The 15,835-nt window shown below is 50.0% G+C and overlaps 1 protein-coding gene across 2 annotated transcripts in view; it reads right to left on the bottom strand.

Moving 5' to 3' along the window:
- The window catches only part of DHX15 (DEAH-box helicase 15), a 346,647-nt gene that overhangs the window by 234,839 nt on the left and 95,973 nt on the right, over nucleotides 1-15,835 (bottom strand). For both annotated transcript variants that reach the window (XM_069631877.1, XM_069631876.1), the window contains exon 4: nucleotides 5,119-5,278. In XM_069631877.1, the coding sequence (XP_069487978.1) occupies nucleotides 5,119-5,278 (160 nt within the window). The remainder of the gene's footprint in view (nucleotides 1-5,118; nucleotides 5,279-15,835) is intronic.

The raw sequence follows: 15,835 nt of genomic DNA, 5'->3' as shown, positions 1-15,835 counted from the left end.
TTGAGCTGGTTGACGAGCCAGATTAGCAGTGGCAAAGGAGGGAACGCGTAGAGGAACAGGCCCTCCCAGGGGAACGAGAAAGCATCGCCCATGCTCCTCGCTTGGGGAAACCTGCTGGCGAACCTCCGGCACTTGGAGTTCGTCGCCGTCGCGAACAGGTCGATCTGGGGTGTGCCCCACCGTCGGAAGAGGCGATCCACTAGATCCTGCCGTAGTTCCCACTCGTGGCACGAGCGCAGCTCCCTGCTGAGTGAGTCGGGGATGGTGTTCTTTATCCCTGCCAGATGAAACGGCACCAGAAACATCCTTTGGGCGACGGCCCAATGCCACAGGTCCTGCACCTCCTTGGACAGCGCTGGGGACCTGGTTCCGCCCTGTTTCCTGATGTAAAACATGGTGGTGGTGTTGTCGGTGAAGATCCTCACCACCTTGCCCTTGAGGGACGGAAGGAAAGACCGGAGGGCCCAGAACACTGCACGGAGCTCCAGGACGTTGATATGGAGGGACTTCTCCGTCGGGAGCCAAAGGCCTCTCGCGTGCAGATTTTCGGTGTGCGCTCCCCACCCTTCCAGGGAGGCATCCGTGGTCACTGTCTCCTGGTGGTCTGGGGTCTGAAAGTCCATGCCCGCCGTCAGATGCGCGCGGTTGCCCCACCACCGGACCGCTCGGCGGAAACTCTCGTAGAGTGTGATCCTCTCCTCGAAGCCGCCCGTCGTTTGGATCGAGCGCGCGTCCAGGAACTTCTGCAACGGGCGCATCCGAAGCCTGCACATGGCAATGAGGTAGATGCAAGAAGACATCATTCCGAGGAGGGACTTGATGGACCTCACATTGGCCGCGTCGGAAACCAACATCCACTGTACCTTGCCCAGGATGGACCTGGTCCTTTCCTCCGACGGGGAGGCCAGAAGGGACACTGTCGAGCTTCGCTCCCAGAAACAGTGCGTTTTGCGCGGGTACCAGGTGGGACTTGGCGTAGTTCACAGAGAATCCCAGGTCCGTGAGAAGTTGGACGGTCCTTGCCGTGTGCTCCACGGCGAGCTCCCTCGTCTTGGCTCAGATGAGCCAGTCGTCCAGGTAGGGGTAGATGTGGATCCCCTCGCGGCGCAGCTGCGCCGCCACCGGTGCCAGGCACCTGGTGAATACCCTGGGTGCCGACCGTAGTCCGAAGGGGAGGGCTTTGAACTGGTAGTGACGCCCTTGGACCACAAACCTGAGGAATTTTCGGTGCCCCTTTAGGATGGGAATATGGAAGTAGGCATCCTCCAAATCCAACGACGACATGAAGTCTCCTTCCTCCAGCTGCCCCAGGACGTGCTGGAGGGTGACCATCCGGAACTTCTGCGCCTTGATGAACTTGTTCAGACGTCGCAGGTCTAGGATGGGGCGCCATCCTCCCGTCTTCTTCTTCACGAGGAAGTATCTCGAGTAAACTCCGGAGCCCCGAAGCCTCTTTGGGACGAGTTCGATGGCGCCCTTCCTGAGCATCGCCTTTACCTCCAGGAGAAGCTGAGGGACATGAAGCTCTTTCCTGGCCACAGGGGGGACGCGTGGGCACCTTCTTTGAAACTCGAGCGCGTGGCCCCGGGCTAAGGCGTCCAGCACCCAACGGTCGGTGGAGATGGACTCCCACACACTGACGAAGCTCGCCAGCCGGCCTCCCACCGGGGTACTTCGGTGGGGGCCCGACCCCACGGCCGGTTCAATCCTGTTTCGACGAGGCTTTGCCGCCTTGACCTCCTTGGCGACGACGGCGGAGTCCGCCAGACTTGCGTCGTCCTCTGTAGGCCTCCTGAGACGACGAGCGGGCCGCTTGACGGTAGGTGGAGAAACCGCCGCCGGAACCTTTGGAGGCGCCCTTGCCTCCGCTGCTCCGAAAGGGCGTCCGTCGTTGCTGCAGAACCCCAAGGGCCCGGGCCGTCTCAGTGTCCGCTTTAATGGCCTGAAGGGAATCGTCCACTGTTTTCCCAAACAGGTTGTTCCCATCAAACGGCATGTCCAGTACTCTGGTCTGTACGTCTTGACGGAAGTCCGTAGCCTTGAGCAATCCACGCCGCCTAAGGCACACGCCGTTGCCCAACTGGCGAAACCCAGTGTCGGCGATGTCCGTCGCAATAGTGATGGCGTGGTCCGACGCCACCTCACCCTCCTGTAGGATCTCCAGGGCATCCGCCCTCTTGTCGTCCGGTAGGAAGTCCAGCAGGGGAGCCAGTTTGTACCATAGCTCCCTGTCGTAGCGGGCCACGATAGCCAAGGGGTTGGCCGCTTTAATCGTCGTCGCTGCAGACGAGATGACCCTGCGTCCCATAGCATCCAATTTCTTTCCCTCGCCGTCCGGTGGGGAAGTCGATGTGGAGGCCGCACCCCCCCCCCCCCCGCTTTTTTCCTGGCCGCTGCGGAGACGACGGAGTCCGGGGTAGGCTGCGCCCGGAGGCACAGGAGGGCCACGTCCGGGACCCGGTACTTCTTCTCGTACCGGTCTCTTCTAGCTGGCGTCGTGGAAGGGTTCTTGAGGAGGGCGAGGCCCTCATCCCAAATGTCGTCCAGTAGAGGCACCGCGAGGACCGTCTTCCTCTTGGCCTCGCGCCGTTGATAAAGGAATCCTTCCTTTTTCTTCTCCTCAGGGCAGAGTTGGAAAAGCTCGGATGCCCTGGCGATCATGGAGTGGAACGATCCAATCTCGTCGGGCGGAGAAGCCCTGGTGGGAGGGGACGACGGTAGATCCTCGTCGTATACCTCGTCGTCCGTACCCGTCGCTGCCGTGTCAGTCCCCGTATCATCCCCTCGGGTGGACGGGGAGGAGGGCTGGACGGGGCGCGACGGCTGAAAAGGAGGTGGAGGGTGAATCATCCTTTTCTTGGGCGGGGGAACACCAGAAGGTCCCGGTTCAGGATCCCCCGACGGGAGCGGTTCCTCCGTCGGCAACGGTAGTCTCGTCCTTATCTCTGAGCATAAGGACTGTATAGCCAACAAAATGGCCGCCGAGTTGTCTTGCGGCGCTGGCAGAGGGGAATCCGACGGGCGATCAGGGGCCCCGTCGGCACCCTCGACGTGGCCGGTCTTCTTCCACGCCAAGGCCGTGGCTTAAGACCTCGATCAGCTCTTCGTCGGAGGTTGAGGCCGAATCTACGACGACGCCCTGCCCCCCCCTTTTTCTTCCCCGCCGGGGATTTCACGGGGGTCCTATCGATGGGCACAAAAGAGGACTCCCTCCGAGGTGGCAGGGAGACTGAGCCCCGAGGTCGCCACCACTGGTGTAGCCTCCACAGGCTGAGCCAGGGCCGCCGCGACAGTATCGATAGAGGGCTTGGCCGGATGGATTAAGGCCTTCACCACCTTAGGTGCGCTCACCGCCTTATCCTTGAGGGGGGGGGGGGGGGACACTGCCTCGCTCCCCCTCCGATGGGGCCTTCGAGCTCGACCGGGGCCTCTCCAGGAGCTTCGCCGGGTGCTCGCCCTTCCTCTTACCCGACCCAGAGCGTTGGCTCGTGGTTGATGGTGCCGGGGAGGGTGCGCCCTGCCTGTCGCCCGTAGAGCCCGACCGTTCGGCGCTCCCGGTGCCAGCGGACTCGCGGTGCTTGGCCTTGTGTTGGACCCTCGTCGCCGGGGCGTCCTCAAAGGTCTTAGAAGACCGCTCGGATTTCTTCCTCTTCTTCTCGCCTGACGGGCTCTTCCCTTCCAGCCAGTTGGCGAGACGTTGATGGCGGTCCTTCATGGTCCGCTCCGACATATTGCCGCAAAACACACAGTCCTTCTCCACGTGCGTCTTGTCCTCATGTAAGCAGTAGAGACAAAAGGAGTGTTCGTCCTCCTTAGAGACGTTCTGCAGCTGGCATCCAGGGCAGATCCTGAACAGCTTTCCGTGCGTCGAGCTTCCCTTCTCCTGGGCCATGTCCGGGCCTGAGAAGCTTCTGGAGTCCTCCAAAAGCGTAGCTCGACGAAATCTTCACCCTTGAGGGGCGCAGACGAATCCGACACGGGTCCCCGTTGATCGGAGAGTCGGTGGAGCTTGAGGCTCTTTTGACCGAAAAAACGAAGTTTTTGAGAAAAATGTGAAAAAATTAGCACTAACGCTCGAGAGCAATAGCACGAGGATCCCAACACATGAACGTGCGGTAAAAATCTGAAGATGGCTGCCAGAGGCGGTGCTTAGGTAGAGGGCAGTCATTGGCTGTGGTCAGTATGACGCAGAGACCAGTGATTGGTTATTACTACGAAAGACAGATCAGAAACGAAACTGATACTGGTTTTTTCTTTACCGAGGATTCCCAGCCTGACGGGGAATATTCATGAGCATGTGAATCCATGCCAGACCCCATGCTGGAGAAGTTCAGCATACCCAAACAAGTGGCCACTTTAGGGCTTTTCAACCCACCCACTCAGGCCAAGGGTTGCGATTCTCGTAAAGCTTGGGTAGATCCCAGACCAAAACTTGAAGAGGTTGAAACCAACAGAAGAGAGAAAGTCACTTTGCTCACCTACGTAAATAGTTTACGTATTTCTCAGCTATTGGCAACTCCAGGATGGCACTGCATCCCCTCTGGCAAAGCCTACTGAGCAGCAAAGCAGTCTGCCTGACTCTGCAACTTCTGGCACATCAAGTTCAAAAGCAGTAAACCATTCAAAATCGTATATCATACACACAGAGCAGATCATTGGGAAAACCAGGATGAGAGAAAGAACCAGTCATTCCCAGAACCCCATTAGAGCATCGCCCAACAGAATCAGACCAACTCTGTCACCATGTGGGTTTTCTCAAGCTGAAAAGTCCTGTCCCAGCAACAGTAAAATCAGGGGAGGTAGACCGGCACAAGGCAGCAGCTCAGAAACATTGTAGAAGCCTGTAGGCCATCACTAAAATGTTCCACTCACCAGCCCTCTTCACTGGTGAGTGAAAAATGGTCAACACGTGCAACATTAAAATTAGTTTCTGATGCGATGTACTTCAATCTTATTTTGACACTGATGAAACCTAGTTTTCAGCAGAACCAGTGAAAAATCAGTAGCACACTTCACCAACTGCTTCTTGATTATGGCTCTAAACGATTAGTAGAAAGACAAGCAACAGCATAAATGAAGGAACAAAGGGCAAGTTAAAAGAAAAGTATTACTTTTTACCTTTAAATCATTTCTTTGCCTCACAACCTCCTTCAGGACACCCATTAGAATATCAGTTGCCAATGTTCTTTCATGAGCCTCATCAAGAATAATAACACCATACCTCTCCAGCAATGGATCGTTCATAGCTTCACGCAGTAACATACCATCAGTCATGTACCTAGTTACAAGAAAAAGTGAAAAAATACACAAGAATAATAAAGTGTCAAGCTGCTCAATAGAGAGAACAGAATCTGTAGACCTTAGAGTTCCAGACTTATAAATGTGCTCAATACAAACAAGCACACCATGACATTCCCTTCTCGGCAAGAAGCATTTTCAAAAAGGGTGGCGGTTATGTGTTGTGGAAGATTTCTATTGAGTAATTTTACTAAAGTAGGACTTGTGAAGACTCACACTTGGGAACACAGGGCTCCAACTCTTAGTATAGGCCTGAGCCACACATGTAGGGTTCCAACTCTTAGTATAGGCTTGAGCCACACATGTTTTGATGTTAGACTTGGCTTCCTACTTGCTCAGCCATTTCTAAGACCATCACTCTCCCCTGTACACCCAAGTATTGTAAAAAAAAACAAGGTCAGCTGTATAGTTAAGTTAAATATGATTTAGAGGTTAAAAGTTTTAGGAAGAAATTACTAAAATGTATATTCAAACCAAAGGAAATTACACAACAATGCTCATCAAATCCAGCAGCAGAGTGTTGATTTCTGCATAGCTCAACGTGTTTCGAACCACTTCCCTTCCTCAGGAGCAAAGATGCATGTAATCTGTAAATGTGTTAAGTCACAACGTCAATATTTAAGTCAATATTAGTTACCCAAGTCTTCGAGCGAGATGCAACATAAAAAAATGAAATCAATAAAAAACAGTGATGTGGGAAATAGCACCAGAAATAATTAGCTTTGTATACGAGAAACTGTAGGAAAATAAAAAACTTTAGGCGTGAGTGAGCTAAGGATCTTGGGTTCTGGTTCCTTCAGGCTGTAATCTGAAGGACGAAATATTTGGCCACTGTGACCCAATCTTTCAAGAAACTTGGCTAGTCGAACGCTTAAGACGCTTTCAGTACAACAGAAGAATTAGCCATAAGAGGAAACCTGGGCCGACCTGCCGGTGTTCTGAGATCAGTAAAAACCGCCAAGATTCAATCTTTAGAAAGGATTCCTACTGAGCACCTAGGTATCCCTGCAGCAAAGATCTTGTTCATCTCTAAAGATTCTTCTGCTGGCGTTGTTATAACTAAGTAATGGAACCCCGCAAATTCAAATCCAACTAACTTCCAGGACTCATTAGCTGCCTTACTTTTTAAGGTAAGGCAACAATATATGTGGGGGCAGGTATTTTGTTACTGGGTGACCTAAATGCTCAATGTATACAACTCTAAAAGGAAACAGCAAATAGATTGCTTAAGAAGAACCCTCGATAAATGGGAAAAATGGTTAAAAGTTTTTCAGGATTGGGATTTGAAAATGGTTCATGGCAATATCAAAGGTGATGTTCCAGCATTCCCAAAGTGGGCATGCAGGAAAAGTCATTCCATTTTGGACTAGCTCTTCCTTTCCCTTGACCGGTTTAATTGCTGCACACACTGACACCCTAAGGGCCTGATTCATGGAAGTGTTTTATAATGGCGCAATACCATAGGAAGCCCTAAGTCGTGGCTCTAGTGATCATAAACAACTCTGCGAATTTGAATTGAACGATTAAATTGAATAATAAGAAATGTAAGACAAGTAATAAAAACAATCAAGAAATTCAAACATAATGGAAAAATTCTAAATACTAAACCAGAAAAAGATTTAATGCAAAATGCACAGAAATTTGTAAGTAAAATCAGCAACCCGAACACTTACACATTTTCTGTGTAAAACAGATGAGCCTAACTATCGGGCCAGGTGCCCTAAAAAACACGCCCATGTTATTGATGCAATATCATGGCAAAAGAAGGCAGACCTGAGAAAAACCATTCATAATCTAAGACACACCAAAATGTCCCACTTACACAGAAAGATAGAAGAGAAAGCCCTCAAACTACAGAAATTGGCCAAGAGGTCATAGACACCTGCGCCTCCAAAGAGAAATAAACACCTTAATCTCCAAAAACACAAGCAGTTTTGGGAACATTATAAATGACATGCAACACATCCAATCTCAAATTCAAAGTAATGTGAACACCAACACTTGGTGTACGTAACATATCTTAAAGCGACAAACTGGAAACTTCATATTTACAAAACCCGAAAACCTATACTTTGATAAAGACCTAATTGCAGAATTAATTGTGAAGTCTTCTGCCTCCAGAGCTCCTGGCCCTAAATTCTTAAAACAATCAAATTATGGTCAACCATTTTAACTGCGGTTTTAAATGAATCTTTAAGAATTCAGACACCCCAAGTCCCCGGAAGAGCGCAGTTATCATCCCTATACATCAGAAGGGCGGTAAGATCAAGAAAATGATCGCCCTTCTAGATGTGGACGGAAAGATATTGGTCTCTGTGGTTCTGAGAAACTTAGACCGCACAAAGATAAAGTATATTCCAAACTGGGTTTTGTAAGGGACTCTCTAACTCCCTCAATGGAATAATGTCAGTGATCTCTAGCAAATCACACAAAAAACAAGGACAGAGCATGGTTAGATCTATCAAGAGCTTTTGATACTATAAACAGAAATCTATAATGGAGTAAACTAGATCAGTGGAGAATTCTAAAGTCTCCTGGCAACCTTAATGGGCCTAAATCACGACACCACCATACGAATAAGATTAAACACTATAGGACATTTTTCCTTCTTTCCTGGATATACCTGGAGATGGCCGCCAGGTGCACTTTAATTGAAGTGCCCTTCTGCCACCAATGGCAACAGATATGGAAGGATAGCCTCTGGACTCGCTGAGAGGAACCTACTATCTGTTCATTGCGCACACCAGTTACAGAACTTTTGCCACTTACTCCGATTGGAGCGATTAGTGGACAGAGCCCTTGCCACCTTTAGAATGTCTATGCACATGGCACTGTTGCGAAGAGAATGGTTGCCTAGACGAGAAACTTTGCGATAGGCAACATCCTGAGCATAAATAATCCTTAGAAGTGCTACACATCTTCCTGATTTTAGGGTCAGAAGCAAGCTAACCTATGGCAGCAACGGGCGAAAACTGGTCTCTCTAACAGCAATGAAGGCAGAGATTAGGCAGAACACAAATACTGTGGTGCAAGGCGCGCTCCGAGGCCAACCCATACCTCCAGAAACAGGATGAGACGTTCTAACCACAGGCTGGCGCTGGCTGCGCATAAGAGGGAGGAGCAAGAATGCACCGATCGAGGGCCGAGCGGAGGAAGCAACAAAGTTCCGTACCGGACAGCCGCGAAACTAGATTCGACAGCGACAGCCACCAGGGAAACCTTCAAAGCCGGGCACCGACAGCAACAGTAGCTGTCATAGCTGGCCCTTCCTGGACATCCCCTGCCTCCTGAATTGGGTGCTCGTCACTGCGTGTCCCAGGGTGCTCCTCCACCTCTCCACCGCACGCGCCATCGGCAAAGGGGGCGCATATCAAGCACTAAGTGAACCCATTTAAAGCAAATGTAGAGGACTGTTCCAAAACGCAGTGCATGATCGCAACACATGTGCTGCACCGCTGTAATAGTCTAATTGGAGCCACAGCAAGGAAGGCTCCAGGAGATATGTCACAGAAGGCACCCCATAAATCAAAGCTCCTACCCATGCAGGCCACTCCTGCCTCTCCCCAACGTGCATGACCTCAGTACCTCAAAGTGAAGCCCCTGGAATGACATGAGACAGCACTAAATTTGTCAGTAGTGCCCCTGAGGCTCCAATATAATAAAATGCGGGTGAGGTGACACCTTGAAAATAATATCAGGCCACAAGCATATTTCTGGGACGTGGTCTCGTCAAAATGCCAAACCCACAAAGCAAAAGCCATCCGGATCAGTGAGGTGGCTCACCCAGTAACGCAGACCATCACAGGAGGACCACAATCAAAACCCAAGAAACTGCACAATAAAACAAGATCCCCTGAAGTGCCGAGCAACGCAGGAACCCTGACACAAGAGGACACGAGGCTGACCTCTAGCCGGGATAGGGACCAGCAACATTCTGGGCAACTTCGGATCTTTTGTCAAACGCAACCACAGAGAATGAGAAAAGGCGCTGGGAAAAAAATAAAAAGGCCCAATGGACTCCATCAGCTCCCAGCCTGGTTTTGACCCAATCACATTTGATCTAACTTGACTTTTTTTGCTCAAAAATAAGGGGTGAGACCCCTCCCCGCACCGCCACCCCCGCTTGCCCTCAACCTAATCTATACCCTTACCCCACCCCCATATATTTAATTAAATTTGACTGGAAAAAAAAAGTCCAAAAATGAATCGAATGTTTTCGGGCAATTGTGCAAATATCCCCAGCCCCCCACCCAAGGGGTGTCAGACCTGCCCTGGGTAAGCGGATCAGAAACAACAACCAGCAACACCCCAACAGTCATGCAAAGCGGATTCATGGCAGTAAATGTCAAATTGGATGACAGTTGCTACAATTGGGTCTCTAAAATCCAAGCTAGAGAAGGAGAGTGGACGTATGGACGAGGCGGAGACCAGAATCGAATCAGCGAAGTAGAGGACAAGGTGGGTAAACATGACCGCGACATTGCTGGCTTGAAAACGGAACCCAAGATGGATGCAAATGCGAGGATCTAAAAATCACACTCATGGAGAAAGAATTTGCGCATAGTCTGTGTGCCAGAGGCAGCATGCAAGGGCCTGATGGAACCCTTTAATGAGACTTTTGAAAACTATTTGAAGCAGCCGCCTCCTCGGCTCATTTCTTGGTGCAACATGCACACCACACCCTTGCCCCGGTTCCTAGACCAGGCGCCCTGCCACGCAAATTATCGCCAAAATGCTCAATTATAGACATCACATCCTGAAATTATCAAGAAGGGGAATCTTTGCTACATTGCTGATGATTGTATCTACTTAGATTGAAATGCTGCGCATATAGTCCGACATCTAGCGGGAATCGCAGAATATTGCATCTTTCTTCTGAACGTCAAATGAGGATATCGGCATGAGGGACTAACACTATCCCTAACGTGGTGTAGTCTACCCAAAATCCCTCACGTGTAGAGGTCCCTCTGGTTGTGTTTCATTTCTGCCTTGAGGGGGCCTTATAGCCAGCGTGAGCAAGTACAGAAGTGTGAAGGTGTACGATGTCCATGTACCTTCTACTCCACGAGGGGAAAGAAGGGTGGGCGCATGTGAATCTAAGCAGATACAATCATCAGAAATGCTATAACAGTGAGAAATGCCTTTCTTCTGATGCTTGTGAGTCTGCTAAGAATCGCATGCTGTGCATAGACTAGCGAGCAGTACCCAGAGATGATGGTATGATGTGTGAAGGAACAGTAGCAAAGAGGTCATAGCACTGCTTGTCCCACCTGAGAATAAGACCTACAGTGTGTATCTAGGCAGCAGTGTTGTGTAAAGGGGTGTACAGAACCTCAGTTTGCTGCTTTGCAAATGAACGAGAGGAACATTTGCAATGAATGCTAGGGTAGCCCCAGTGCCCCAAGAACAGTGTGCTCTAGGCGTGAAGGGTAAATCTCTCTTGGCAAGAGAGAAACAGTGTGATGCAGTTTACGATCCACTTTGAGATGGCTGATTTAGAGACAGGGTCCCCTTCGGCACCAGATGGCACTGAAAGAAAGAACTGGTTTCTTTTCCTTAGTGGCTTTGTCTTTTCCAGATAATAGATAACCGCTCTCCTCGCATCGTGTGGGGAAGCTTCTTTCCATAACTTTAGTGGGGTTTTGAAAAAAGGTGTGTAGTCCTATGGATTGGTTTACATGGAACATTGAGATAACTTTGGGTGCAACGCGTGGTTGTGCGCCCAAAACCACATCGTCTTAGTAAATCGTAACAAATTGGTCTTGAACTGAAAGGGCCTGCAGTTCACTAGCTCGTTATAGAGGTGATCGCCACTAGGATCTTGTAGGCGAGTGCTTTAAGGCTAGCCTTGTGCATTGGTTCAAAGGAAGGCCCCATTAGTCTGGTAAGAACATTTAGGTCCCACCCAGGAGTTGGGTTCGAAATAGGGAGATGAAGCCTCGTTACCCCTTCCAGGAGTGCTTTAATTACTGGAATTTTCCAGCACAAAACCTTGCTCTGGGATGTGGTGTACGCCGAAAGCTACACAACTATGAAATCACTTTTTTTTAAGGATTTGGAGGTTAAGACCGTGCCCCTTGCAACAAATACCAACTACAGAAAGATCCTAAACGTCGCTCATGATTCTCCCTTAGAGCTCTGGGAACCACGGTCTAGATCCCTTGAGAACGGTCGCTCTTGGTCTACAACAAAATAAAACCAACACCTATTTTCTGGAAAAATATATAACTGTCTGTTTTATTACAAAAAATGTCTAAAAACTAAAATACATATCCAGCACATTAATACTCAGTCTTTTGAGCAAGGAAAAAAAACCACAAAAGGGAGGGGAAAAGGAAAAAATGAAGCAGTGAACCTAAAATGGGACCCAGACAAAATCTGATGTACATTAGTATGCTTACCTATATGTTGTAGAAACCAACACCATTAATAAACAAGGGAAGAGTACTGAGGACAAAATGTGGGTCCATACGTAATCAAAACTACAACCAAAACAAAAATTTGTCTAAAATCAGGACGACAAATCAGACAATTTGCATTGTTAGCATCCATAATAGATGTAAAACGATGTCTAATCTAGAATCTCATACAAATAAGAGGATTATGTTTTTTCCTTGTTCAAAAGACTGAGGATTAATGTGCTGGATATGTATTTGAGTTTTTAGAATTTTTTTGTAATAAAACTTATATATTTTTCCAGAAAATAGTTGTTGGTGTTATTTTGTTGTAGACCGAGGGCAACAGTTCTCAAGGGATCTAGACAGTGGTTCCCAGATCTCTCAGAGGCGTTGGAATCTTTCTCTAGTTGGTGTACGCCGAAAGCACAGCTAAGTGGACCTTTATATGGTTAGGTGGGCATTATATAGGTTTGATGCCTTTGCCATTTCACCAGATGGCAAAGCGCTTCCATTTACTGGAGTAGCAAAGCCTGGTGTTAGGTTTCAATGCTTTCCAGAGTATGTCCAAACATCTTTGAGGGAGTTGGAGGTGCCCGAACTCTATGATCTCAGGAGCCAGGCTGCTAAATTGAGAGTTTGAGGGCATGCATGAACAAGTTACTTACCTGTAACTATTGTTCTCCAGCATGGTCTGGCATGGATTCACATGCTCATGAATATTCGTCAGGCTGGGAATACTCAGAAAAAGAAAAAAAGTTTCACTTACAAACTGTCTTTCTCCGATAAACCAATCACTGAGCTCTGGGTCATACTGCCCCAGGCCAATGACTGCCCTCCGCCTAAGCCCCTCCTCTGGCAGCCATCTTCAGATTTGATAGCATGTAAATTGGCAGTATGACCAAGAAGAGCTGCAGGTAAGTAACTTGTTCCTTCTCCAGCATGGGGTCTGGCAAGGATTCAGATGCTTATGAACAATGAATACATAGCAGTACATACATACACAACCACGGGAGATTTCAAGGCTCAACAGAAGCAATTACTCTTACCTCCAGACCAGGCTCCCCTTCAAGCGAACAGGTTTGCGCAACACTGCTTGCCCAACCCTGGATTCCGCTCTGGAATCCCTGTCGACGCAGTAGAATCTCGTGAAGGTAGGTGTGCATAGATCTCCACCTACCAGCCCCGCAGATGTCCAGCAGGGGCACAGCAGACAGGAATGCCGTTGTCGCAGCGATCGCTCTGGTGGAATGGGCTCCGACGGCCGGATAACAGTCGGTTGGCTAACTGGTGACATTGAGTGATGCAGCCGGAGAACCACCTGGAAATGGAAACCTTGGACAAAGCTTTCCCATGGTTCACAGGACCAAAGTTCAGGAAAAGTTGTAACGTCTTCTGGAAATTATTGGTGCGTGCCACATAGAACTTAAGAGCACACCCAGATCCTGCAAGAGCAAAGTCCTTCCAGCCGGCGCCGAAGGAGTCCAAAAAAACACGGGGAGCATCAAAGGTTTGTTGATATGGAATTATGACGGGACCAGTGGCATGAAGGAGGGGTGCATCCGCAGCACCACCCTCGTCTCGTGGAAAGTCAGATACGGTTGCTTGCCGGATAGGGCCTGAATCTCACCTGCCCTCCTGGCAGAGGTGATGGCCACAAGAAAAGCAGTCTTCCACGAAAAAGACTTGAGAAGCTTGATGCATATGCTCAAGGGGGACACCCCCCCCCATGAGCCTCATCAGCACCACTTTGATTCCCCACGCCAAGGCACGCGCCTTCACCGGCGGGAACGATAGAAACAGTCCTTTGAGAACTCCTTGACTAGACAGTGCGACCGACGCAAAGACCGTCCCGGAGACCTGGTGTAGTGGGAGATACCCACCAGATGCACTTTGAGGGAGATGTGCGCCAGCCCCACCTTCGCCAACAAATATGGAAGGATCACTGGGTTGTTGATCTTCTGCGACTGGCACCAAGTCACAAAACGCTTCCACTTGTGCCCGTAGCACTTACAAGTCGATTATGCCCTGGCAAGGACTTCCCTGTAGTCCGCTGGTAGCTCTTACCAACCAAACTCAAAGGCTGCAGGAGCCAGGCCTTCAGGTTCAGCGATTCTGGGTCATGGTGCAGGATTGCGTATCTTTCTCTGGTGAGCAGATCCGCTACCACTGGTAGATTGAAGGCGACAGACAGGTTGAGAAGGTCCGGGTTCCTAATCAGCCTCGGCGGGGCGATGGGGATCATCCTGCACTGGCACCGTTTGAGTTGACTGCAGACTCGTAGTAGAGGCAACAGCGGGAACGCGTATAGGAACAGGCCTTCCCACGGGAAGAAGGCGTCCTGCATGCTCCCAAGCTGGTGAAACCTGCAGGCAATTCTCTGGCACTTTGTGTTTGTCACCGTCACAAACCGATCGATCTGGGGTCTGCCCCACCTGAGGAAGAGGTTGCCCACTTGAGCCTGCTGAAGCTCCCACTCATGGCAAGAGCGCAGGTCCCTGCTGCGAGTCGGCAGCTGTTCGACTCCCGCTAAGTGAAAAGGAATGAGAAACATCCCCTGGGGGATGGCCCAGTGCCACAGGTCCTGCGCCTGTCTGGAGAGCACTGGGGATCTGGTGCCCCCCGGTTTCCTGATGTAGAACATTGTGGTGGTATTGTCTGTGAAGTCCTGCACCACTTTGCCCTTGAGGAACGGAAGGAACCACTTGAGGAACCAGAACACTGCCCGCAGTTCCAGGACACTGATGTAATGATCGCTCCAGCCGCCACGTGGTGACGTCCGGTGTGGGCTCCCCAGCCCTACAGGGAGCATCCGTGGTGACAGTCTCCTGGTATGGGGGGCTCTGGAAGCTTTGCCCGCGTCATTGGAGCGCACGCGCCACAACCATTGCTCGACGGAACTCCTCGTTGAGCACAATCCTGTCTGTGAAGCTTTCAGACACTTGGATCTACTGGGCGTCCAGGAATTCTAGGAAGGGTTGCTTCTGCAACCTACAGAGCCTGATCAGGTAGAAACATGACGACATGCCAAGCAGTGACTTGATGGCTCGCACTGTGGCGATCTTAAGAGGCTGGACCACAGGAACAGCATTCTGCGATGGAATCAAGCAGTACTTCGGATAGTTCACGGAGAATCTCAGATCAGTCAGCAGCCAGACAGTCAGTCCTGTCCGTGTGGTCGACGGCAGTTTCCCTCGACTTGGCCCGGATGAGCCAATGGTCGAGGTACACATGAATACCTTGCAGACGTAGATGGGCCGCCACTGGTGCAAGGCACTTCATAAACACATTGGGTGCCGACTTCAGTCCGAAGGGAAGGGCCTTGAATTGGTAGTGCCTTCCCTGCACAACGAAGCACAGGAACTGCTGATGCCTCCCGTGAATGGGGACATGGAAGTAACTACATTACATTTCAATTGAAACGGGCACATCCAACCTTATTTGGAGTGCTGGGGAGATACAATGTATCCCCTTTCACACTAAAACTCAATTCTGTTAGTGACAAGCTTGCCTTCAATGGCTGGTGGCAGTGATACCTTGTATTAATTTGGTGCACCTTTCCCGTGGGCTGTGTTCACAGCTGCAGTAAAGGGACCCAAGGGTGTCAATTTTTACCAAAATGGCCCAGTCTTCTTTTTTTCTCCATTTTAGTGTTTGTCGTTTCTTGTTCCTTCCCCTGACATCCAGGGCAGGAAATTCCTTTGTGCAATTTTTATCTTCGACAGTGAAATGGTGCCAAATCCGCAGAACCACATTCAGCCACGAGAGAAACCTTGCCTAGAGCCTTCATTGCTCCCTGCTGCAAAGTCCCGTCTGAGGTCTTGTTTTCAGTCTCCACGACAAAGAATCCACTGATCGGGTATTCGGCTGCAGACCCTGAAGTTCTCCTGCTGCAAAATCTTCAATGCTGAGGTACTGTGTTGGCTTGGGTATGTACTTACCTTAAACCCGTTAGGATTTCTGTGTAGCTGCGAGTTGTTTTCTGTGATGGGGAGGCCTCTCATCCAGTGCACCCAGTCCCACTGCTAGAATCCTGCTAGGGTATCTTTTGCAAAGCCCCTGGACCCACTTCTAACTCAGAAGTAAAGTACTCACCTGTTTTCCCAGTTTTCCTAAGGAACTCTGACTTGCTAAAAAAGAAC

This window comes from Ambystoma mexicanum, chromosome 6q (assembly GCF_040938575.1).
Source record: "Ambystoma mexicanum isolate Mex_15411 chromosome 6q, UKY_AmexF1_1, whole genome shotgun sequence".
Taxonomy (NCBI): Eukaryota; Metazoa; Chordata; class Amphibia; order Caudata; family Ambystomatidae; genus Ambystoma; species Ambystoma mexicanum.
This window is presented reverse-complemented; position numbering and strand designations above follow the sequence as displayed.